Genomic DNA, 10000 nt, shown 5'->3' on the forward strand with positions numbered 1-10000 from the left:
CTCTCTCTTCCAGCTTCTTCCGCACCTCCTCCTCTTCATACCTGAAAGAGAATAGGTAAGGGGACAGGTTCACAGACAGATAGTGGAACAGGTGAGGGGACATGTAAGGGGACAGGTGAGGGGACAGGTGAGGGGACAGGTGAGGGGACAGGTGAGGGGACAGGTGAGGGGACAGATAGTGGAACAGGCGAGGGAATGTAAGGGGACAGGTGAGGGGACGGGTGAGGGGACATGTAAGGGGACAGGTGAGGGGACATGTAAGGGGACAGGTGAGGGGACATGTAAGGGGACATGTAAGGGGACAGGTGAGGGGACATGTAAGGGGACAGGTGAGCTTCACCCTATTCACTACACAGTGCACTAGCTAGGAGTCTAAATATATACATTGTAGTATCTCACAATGCACCACAGTGAGTTAGTGTCTAAATAACATCTCCAGCTAGTGCACTACTCCCATGAATCTAGCACTTTTAGAGAAGATGTTGCCTACATAGTGAGTAGTGTGTGGTTTAGGACACCTTCCACAGTCCCTGGTACTGGTGATTATGTGCCTTTATACTGAATTACTGTAGAGAAGTGAGTGCAGAGTGCAGAGACCAGCACCTGAACTTCAGACTCTCAGAGAGTTTCTCCGCCTCCTCGATGGCCTTCTTAAAGCTCGATGGCCCAAGCATGGACAGGAAGTAGTCCTGCAGCATGAAGAAAAGAATTTAAAGTACTGTACAGCTCATAAATATATTAACAAAAGACTACAGACGTAAAGAGCAATTACTCCAGGGACATCATGGAAAATGGAAATTTTATTTAAATCTAAAGCTGAACACCTGACGGCTGTTCGGCTGATCGTTTGTTTGAAACACGTCAGATGATCATTTGAATAAAACAAAATCTGTTTTTACTGATATGTGTGGGCTAAGTGAATTTTGTTCAGGTGAGGGGACAGGTGTGAGATATGTGAGGGGACAGGTGTGAGATATGTGAGGGGACAGGTGTGAGATATGTGAGGGGACAGGTGTGAGATATGTGAGGGGACAGGTGTGAGATATGTGAGGGGACAGGTGTGAGATATGTGAGGGGACAGGTGAGGGGACAGGTGTGAGATATGTGAGGGGACAGGTGTGAGATATGTGAGGGGACAGGTGTGAGATATGTGAGGGGACAGGTGTGAGATATGTGAGGGGACAGGTGAGATTCAGGGATCCATAGTTTCAGAGACTCTATGTCTAGGCCACACCCTACTCACTACATGGTGCACTAGTTAGGGGTCTAAAAATCTACTATGTGAAATACACCAGTGTCCCCATTTTAGATATTGTAGATTAGATTATATTGTAGATTAGATTATATTGTAGATTAGATTATATTGTAGATTAGATTATATTGTAGATTAGATTATATTGTAGATTAGATTATATTGTAGATTAGATATTGTTAGAAATAGATTTTCTCTACACAGTTTTTCTAAATAATTTCTAATCCTTTACCTCCAGCTAGAGATCTTTCCCACCTGTTGCTGTTTGAAGTCCGGTCTCTTCTTAATGAGGTCATAGACAGTCAGGTACTTCATGTACAGGACGTAGGCTTTCTCCTCGTCTCGGTCCAGACGGCACTCCTCTGCTGCTTTAAAGAGTTTACATGCACTCTGAACATAACTGAAACACAGAGAGAAAAATACATCACAACTTTGGTTAATAACGTCATATTTTACAGTAATATGAATAAAACCTAGCTGACTGTCACTAGCTCGATCACTCAGAGAAGTGGAGGTGTGTAAATGTCATTATGATCAGAGTCATTAGGATTTTTACACCACATTCTCCCTGAGCAGTAGAAATCACTCCAGATAAATAAATATAAATTCCATCTGCACCATCAGTAGTGATTATTACATGCAGTGGGTTTGTTTTTCTACTGCGCTCACTTTCTCTCGTATCTGTGATCTCCCAACAAAACAACAGTTTAACACGTATGTCTATAAAATACTTTTACAAACCCACGTGAGAAAGGTGACAGATTTTGTGTCACTTATTGAGTTACTAGCGCAGCTACAGACGAGTTACAGTCACGTGACCTACTAATCACGCACAACGTACGTCAACGACTCCCAATCATCAGTTTGTATTGGAGTACGTGGAGATACGTAAAGGCTGTTCATTTCATCAGGAATAAAATGTATCTGTTCTTCTGATCATTGGGTTGAAACCAGTGCTGAAGATAAGTATGTCTAGAAATCTGCCCCCTTCCAAATAGTTCATTAATCAGTAAAAACACAGCAATGAACAGTGTTTTATCTTAGAAAAGGCTGTGCTCGGTCTTACTGCCTGGTGCTGGCTTTATCCGGCTTGATCTCGGCCTTTTTGTTCAGATCTCCCAGTGAGGTGGACAGATAAAGCTCCTTCACTCCTGTAGACACTCCAGGCATCTTCAGGCTGGTGGTTTATATCTCAACTCAGCAATAATAATAATTTGTATTTCCTCACATTCTCATCAGCTGTAAGGAAACAAAACTCACATTTAAACCATAAAATACTGCAAAAGCTCCACAGCTTCATACAGACACTGTGTTTGTAAACAAACCTGAATAGCTGTCACTAGCTAATGGTTCAGTCTGACACAGAGCTGCTGAGGAATAAACAACAGGGGCTCGTTACACACGTTACACACGTTACACACGTTACACACGTTACACACGTTACACACGTTACACACGTTACAAGACATAAAAACAAAACGAGTTCACTGTGTTTTATCCGCGAACCTTCACAAGTGTCACTAAATCCAGCGTTTCCTCACAGTAAAATAAACAGGAAGTAGCACAAACTAGCATCACACAACTAGCACGCTAAGCTAACTCACACATAACCTGGTCAGAGCTGCTGGTGACCTCACAATCCGCTCAGATCAACATAATACACATGACGAATCTCTATATTCGTAGCTAAAACATCACCAATAGTAATTATACACTAGCTGAGTTAGCAGAGCTACACTTGCTAACTGCTACAGCTGATTCCCGGAACAAGTATTGTTTTGTTTTTTTTACACAGTAACAAACCCCGCCCACGAGCCCTGTGGTTGGCTCATTTATTATAGTCACGAGCTCCTGACGCTAGCAAAAGCAAAGACGTCAATCCGTCGGCCATATTGGAAAGGTCGAATTTTAAGACAATACAAAAGCATGAAAAAATCATCTGAGACTTTAGCTGATTATTTTGCTGAAATAAAAGATGTTCGGACAAACTTTACATCAGACCAAACGCCACTTATAACTATCTACATATTAAACTGTTAAAAAAAAAAAAAAAGGTCAGTAAATACCGACTTACTCAACTCAGATTTTAAACATAAACTTTATTGATTGTTCTGGTTTGATGTTAAACCTCAGTAATAGTAAGGATAGAAATAAATAAATAAATAAATAAATAAATAAAGCAAGCTTTACCTAACTTTAGTTTTTAAACATTAGAATTAGAATCAGAATCAGAATCAGTAAGATCTTTATTGCCAGGTATGTTTTCACATACGAGGAATTTGTGGCAAACTGCAGAGGGTCCAGTAAGGGTCCAGTGATGTCCTTCAGATAAGACAAAACCAGTCCTTCAAATGATTTCATGAGCACAGACGTTAAAGCCACAGGTCTGTATTCATTAAGTCCGGTAATTTTGGGTTTCTTTGGGACGGGGATGATGGTGGTTTGGGACGGGGATGATGGTGGAGCTTTTGCAGCATGAGGGGACTTCACACAGCTCCAGTGATCTGTTGAATATCTGTGTTAAGATGGGGCCAGTTGATCAGCATGGGTTTTCAGACAGGCTGGTGAAATGCTGTCTGGGCCTGGTGCCTTTCTTCTCATGATCTTCCTGAAGACCTGACACACATCATCTACACTGAACAGAATTTTAGGTGTGGGGGAGTCAGAGGTTCCAGGAGGTGAGAATGTCGTGATGTCGTGTAGTTGGTGATGGCTTTCAGACCTTTCCACACTGAAGCTGAGTCATTAGAGGAAAACTGAATATAATAAATAAAAAATAAATTCAATTAAATATAAATTAAATAAATGAATTAATTAAAAATAATTCCTCTTTGCCACTCTGATCTCCTTTTGCAGTGTGTCTTTGGCCTGTTTGTACAAGACTCTATCCCCATTTCTGTTTGCACAGGATTCTGACTAGATCGTTTTATTTTATGTATGTAATATTGTGTCAGTATAATAAATATATTAATTACAAGGGATGATGTTTAAGATTTTATTCATCTGAAATTACTTCAAAACAAACGTGATTATTAAACTTCTTTTTCAGGTTGGTTTCATGCCACTTAATTTAGAATGTTTTTAGCATAAAACAAAATATATGATCAGAATAATTTCAAAGTGACCGTCATAATAATATAAACATATAATAATAGTTAATAATCATATAATATAATATAATATAATATAATATAATATAATATAATATAACATAATATAATATAATATAATATAATATAATATAATATAACATAATATAATATAATATAATATAATATAACATAATATAATATAATATAATATAATATAATATAATATAATATAATATAATATAATATAACATAATATAATATAATATAATATAATATAATATAATATAATATAATATAATAATAATGACGACGCTGTGCTCCTTTAAACTCAGTATCACTCCGTGCTGGACTTTATCTTCACTTATATTATAATATTATATTATAATTATAGATTTAAAATATAATGATGTTTTTAAGAGTTTAATAGTTTGTAACGTGTTCAGATTTGAGTCAGAACTTCATTCACAATAAAACTGAACACTGACCTGGTGTTAGTTTATAAAGGACACTGAACACTGACCTGGTGTTAGTCTATAAGGACACTGAACACAGACCTGGTGTTAGTCTACAAGGACACTGAACACTGAGCTGGTGTTAGTCTACAAGGACACTGAACACTGAGCTGGTGTTAGTCTATAAGGACACTGAACACAGACCTGCTGTTAGTCTATAAGGACACTGAACACAGACCTGCTGTTAGTCTACAAGGACACTGAACACAGACCTGGTGTTAGTCTATAAGGACACTAAACACACTCAACACTGCACAGACCTGGTGTTAGTCTATAAGGACACTGAACACTGAACTGGTGTTAGTCTATAAGGACACTGAACACAGACCTGGTGTTAGTCTATAAGGACACTGAACACTGAGCTGGTGTTAGTCTACAAGGACACTGAACACAGACCTGCTGTTAGTCTATAAGGACACTGAACACAGACTTGGTGTTAGTCTATAAGGACACTGAACACAGACCTGCTGTTAGTCTATAAGGACACTGAACACAGACCTGCTGTTAGTCTATAAGGACACTGAACACAGACCTGATGTTAGTCTACAAGGACACTGAACACAGACTTGGTGTTAGTCTATAAGGACACTAAACACACTCAACACTGCACAGACCTGGTGTTAGTCTACAAGGACACTGAACATAGACCTGGTGTTAGTCTATAAGGACACTAAACACACTCAACACTGCACAGACCTGGTGTTAGTCTACAAGGACACTGAACACAGACCTGGTGTTAGTCTATAAGGACACTAAACACACTCAACACTGCACAGACCTGGTGTTAGTCTACAAGGACACTGAACACAGACCTGGTGTTAGTCTATAAGGACACTAAACACACTCAACACTGCACAGACCTGGTGTTAGTCTATAAGGACACTGAACACTGAACTGGTGTTAGTCTATAAGGACACTGAACACAGACCTGGTGTTAGTCTACAAGGACACTGAACACTGAGCTGGTGTTAGTCTACAAGGACACTGAACACAGACCTGCTGTTAGTCTATAAGGACACTGAACACAGACTTGGTGTTAGTCTATAAGGACACTAAACACACTCAACACTGCACAGACCTGGTGTTAGTCTATAAGGACACTGAACACTGAGCTGGTGTTAGTCTACAAGGACACTGAACACTGTGCTGGTGTTAGTCTATAAGGACACTGAACACAGACCTGCTGTTAGTCTATAAGGACACTAAACACACTCAACACTGCACAGACCTGGTGTTAGTCTACAAGGACACTGAACACAGACCTGGTGTTAGTCTATAAGGACACTGAACACTGAACACAGACCTGGTGTTTATAAGGACACTGAACACTGACCTGGTGTTAGTTTATAAGGACACTGCACACACTGAACACTGTGCACAGAACTGGTGTTCATCTATAAGAACACTGAACACGACACTGAACACACTGAACACTGCACAGACCTGGGGTTAATTTATAAGGACACTGAACACTGACCTGGTGTTAGTCTATAAGGACACTGAACACTGAGCTGGTGTTAGTCTACAAGGACACTGAACACTGTGCTGGTGTTAGTCTATAAGGACACTGAACACAGACCTGGTGTTAGTCTACAAGGACACTGAACACTGAGCTGGTGTTAGTCTACAAGGACACTGAACACTGAGCTGGTGTTAGTCTATAAGGACACTAAACACACTCAACACTGCACAGACCTGGTGTTAGTCTATAAGGACACTGAACACAGACCTGGTGTTAGTCTATAAGGACACTGAACACTGAGCTGGTGTTAGTCTATAAGGACACTGAACACAGACCTGCTGTTAGTCTATAAGGACACTGAACACAGACCTGGTGTTAGTCTACAAGGACACTGAACACAGACCTGCTGTTAGTCTATAAGGACACTGAACACAGACCTGCTGTTAGTCTATAAGGACACTGAACACAGACCTGCTGTTAGTCTATAAGGACACTGAACACAGACCTGCTGTTAGTCTATAAGGACACTAAACACACTCAACACTGCACAGACCTGGTGTTAGTCTACAAGGACACTGAACACAGACCTGGTGTTAGTCTATAAGGACACTAAACACACTCAACACTGCACAGACCTGGTGTTAGTCTACAAGGACACTGAACACAGACCTGATGTTAGTCTATAAGGACACTAAACACACTCAACACTGCACAGACCTGGTGTTAGTCTACAAGGACACTGAACACAGACCTGATGTTAGTCTATAAGGACACTAAACACACTCAACACTGCACAGACCTGGTGTTAGTCTACAAGAACACTGAACACTGAGCTGGTGTTAGTCTACAAGGACACTGAACACTGAGCTGGTGTTAGTCTATAAGGACACTGAACACAGACCTGCTGTTAGTCTATAAGGACACTGAACACAGACCTGCTGTTAGTCTACAAGGACACTGAACACAGACCTGGTGTTAGTCTATAAGGACACTAAACACACTCAACACTGCACAGACCTGGTGTTAGTCTATAAGGACACTGAACACTGTGCTGGTGTTAGTCTATAAGGACACTGAACACAGACCTGGTGTTAGTCTATAAGGACACTGAACACTGTGCTGGTGTTAGTCTACAAGGACACTGAACACAGACCTGGTGTTAGTCTATAAGGACACTAAACACACTCAACACTGCACAGACCTGGTGTTAGTCTATAAGGACACTGAACACTGTGCTGGTGTTAGTCTATAAGGACACTGAACACAGACCTGGTGTTAGTCTATAAGGACACTGAACACAGACCTGGTGTTAGTCTATAAGGACACTAAACACACTCAACACTGCACAGACCTGGTGTTAGTCTATAAGGACACTGAACACTGTGCACATCCGCCCTGACGGACACAAACTAGTGCGGAGTGAAGAGGAATCATAACAGTTATTTCAGCTCGAGGTTTCATCGGAATCTTAAATGAACTAGAGCAGAAAAACTCCGGTGTTTTTGGAGAAACCGTGATATAAAAGTTGTGAATCTTTTTCCAGGTCAGTGTGGATGTTATTTGTTTGAGCTCGCGCTCCACCGGATGTGGAAGTTGATGAGTTGTTTGGTGGTAAAAATATTTCCACTTCCCCCGGAAACCTGCCGCGATTTCTTACCGATTTCCTGTTTATTACTTTAACTTCAGAAATTTCGATCCGCTAAAAACTCTAACAGATTTTAATTTATTGTTTTTTTTTTCACTTATTTATTACGGATTTTAGTAGTTACTTTTTATAAATGGCGGGAAGCGGAGGCCTAGCTTTAGCATTAGCATTGTGCTAACAGGCGGAGTTTATTTACAATAATCTTTAAAACTGAATGAAAGTTTTCTCATCATTTCATTAAGAGCTTTAAGACAATATAAAGGCTAAATGACGGTAAATAAGGACGAGAGGGTGGAATTTATTACTCAAAAACAAATCGCAGGATATTTTGTGTTTGTTTTCATCCTGGGCACAAAATGGAGTCTGTCTGTGTCTCTGTCTGTCTGTGTCTCTGTGTCTCTGTCTGTCTGTCTGTCTGTCTGTTTCTCTCTCTGTCTGTCTGTGTCTCTGTCTGTGTCTCTGTCTGTCTGTGTCTGTCTGTCTGTCTGTCTGTTTCTCTCTCTGTCTGTCTGTGTCTCTGTCTGTCTGTGTCTCTCTCTGTCTGTGTCTGTCTGTCTGTCTGTCTGTTTCTCTCTCTGTCTGTCTGTGTCTCTGTCTGTGTCTCTGTCTGTCTGTGTCTCTGTCTGTCTGTGTCTGTCTGTCTGTCTGTCTGTTTCTCTCTCTGTCTGTCTGTGTCTCTGTCTGTGTCTCTGTCTGTGTCTCTGTCTGTCTGTCTGTGTCTCTGTCTGTGTCTCTGTCTGTCTGTGTCTCTGTCTGTCTGTGTCTGTCTGTCTGTCTGTCTGTTTCTCTCTCTGTCTGTCTGTGTCTCTGTCTGTGTCTCTGTCTGTCTGTGTCTCTGTCTCTGTCTGTTTCTCTCTCTGTCTGTCTGTGTCTCTGTCTGTCTGTGTCTGTCTGTCTGTTTCTCTCTCTGTCTGTCTGTGTCTCTGTCTCTGTCTGTTTCTCTCTCTGTCTGTCTGTGTCTCTGTCTGTCTGTGTCTGTCTGTCTGTTTCTCTCTCTGTCTGTCTGTGTCTCTGTCTGTGTCTCTGTCTGTCTGTGTCTGTCTGTCTGTCTGTCTGTTTCTCTCTCTGTCTGTCTGTGTCTCTGTCTGTCTGTGTCTCTCTCTGTCTGTGTCTGTCTGTCTGTCTGTCTGTTTCTCTCTCTGTCTGTCTGTGTCTCTGTCTGTGTCTCTGTCTGTCTGTGTCTCTGTCTGTGTCTGTCTGTCTGTCTGTCTGTTTCTCTCTCTGTCTGTCTGTGTCTCTGTCTGTGTCTCTGTCTGTCTGTCTGTGTCTCTGTCTGTGTCTCTGTCTGTCTGTGTCTCTGTCTGTCTGTGTCTGTCTGTCTGTCTGTCTGTTTCTCTCTCTGTCTGTCTGTGTCTCTGTCTGTGTCTCTGTCTGTCTGTGTCTCTGTCTCTGTCTGTTTCTCTCTCTGTCTGTCTGTGTCTCTGTCTGTCTGTGTCTGTCTGTCTGTTTCTCTCTCTGTCTGTCTGTGTCTCTGTCTCTGTCTGTTTCTCTCTCTGTCTGTCTGTGTCTCTGTCTGTCTGTGTCTGTCTGTCTGTTTCTCTCTCTGTCTGTCTGTGTCTCTGTCTGTCTGTTTCTCTCTCTGTCTGTCTGTGTCTCTGTCTGTGTCTCTGTCTGTCTGTGTCTGTCTGTCTGTTTCTCTCTCTCACTGTCTGTGTGTCTGTCTGTCTGGGTCTCTGTCTGTCTGGGTCTCTCTCTCTGTCTGTCTGGGTCTCTCTCTGTGTCTCTGTCTGTCTGTCTGTCTGTCTCTGTCTCTCTCTGTGTGTGTGTCCCAGTAATAATAGGATAATTTATCGCCTGTTTTTCCTTCATGTCAGTGGAGTTTGTAAAGGACAAACCAATAATAAACGTTTCTTCATGTCCTGAATGAGCTCGAATCCTCACAGCCACATTTCATCATCTTGTGATAAACCTTACAGCCAAGGGGAATAAATCTGGACTGAGATGGTCAGGGTGCACATACTTTTGGCCTTATAGTGTTTATAAACCATGAATAAAATATGTCACGATAAGAAGAACTCATTCATTAATCCATTCTGA

At 41.3% G+C, this 10000-nt stretch overlaps 2 protein-coding genes across 2 annotated transcripts in view; one reads left to right on the forward strand and one right to left on the reverse strand.

Annotated features, from left to right (window-relative positions):
• The window catches only part of usp8 (ubiquitin specific peptidase 8), an 18436-nt gene extending 15406 nt beyond the window's left edge, over positions 1-3030 (reverse strand). Inside the window, exons 1-6 of the mRNA XM_060877810.1 lie at positions 2759-3030; positions 2578-2622; positions 2319-2491; positions 1508-1652; positions 604-689; positions 1-41 (exon numbers count right to left, since the gene is read on the reverse strand). The exon at positions 1-41 is cut by the window's left edge and continues 107 nt beyond it. Coding sequence (XP_060733793.1) covers positions 1-41; positions 604-689; positions 1508-1652; positions 2319-2422 — 376 coding nt within the window. The 5' untranslated portion in view covers positions 2423-2491; positions 2578-2622; positions 2759-3030. The remainder of the gene's footprint in view (positions 42-603; positions 690-1507; positions 1653-2318; positions 2492-2577; positions 2623-2758) is intronic.
• A 4677-nt stretch (positions 3031-7707) lies between these two features.
• gabpb1 (GA binding protein transcription factor subunit beta 1) overlaps positions 7708-10000 on the forward strand; it is a 10516-nt gene continuing 8223 nt past the window's right edge. The window contains exon 1 of the mRNA XM_060878736.1: positions 7708-7861. The gene's annotated coding sequence lies outside the window, so the exon portion shown is untranslated. The remainder of the gene's footprint in view (positions 7862-10000) is intronic.

Source organism: Tachysurus vachellii, chromosome 9, assembly GCF_030014155.1.
Source record: "Tachysurus vachellii isolate PV-2020 chromosome 9, HZAU_Pvac_v1, whole genome shotgun sequence".
Classification (NCBI taxonomy): Eukaryota; Metazoa; Chordata; class Actinopteri; order Siluriformes; family Bagridae; genus Tachysurus; species Tachysurus vachellii.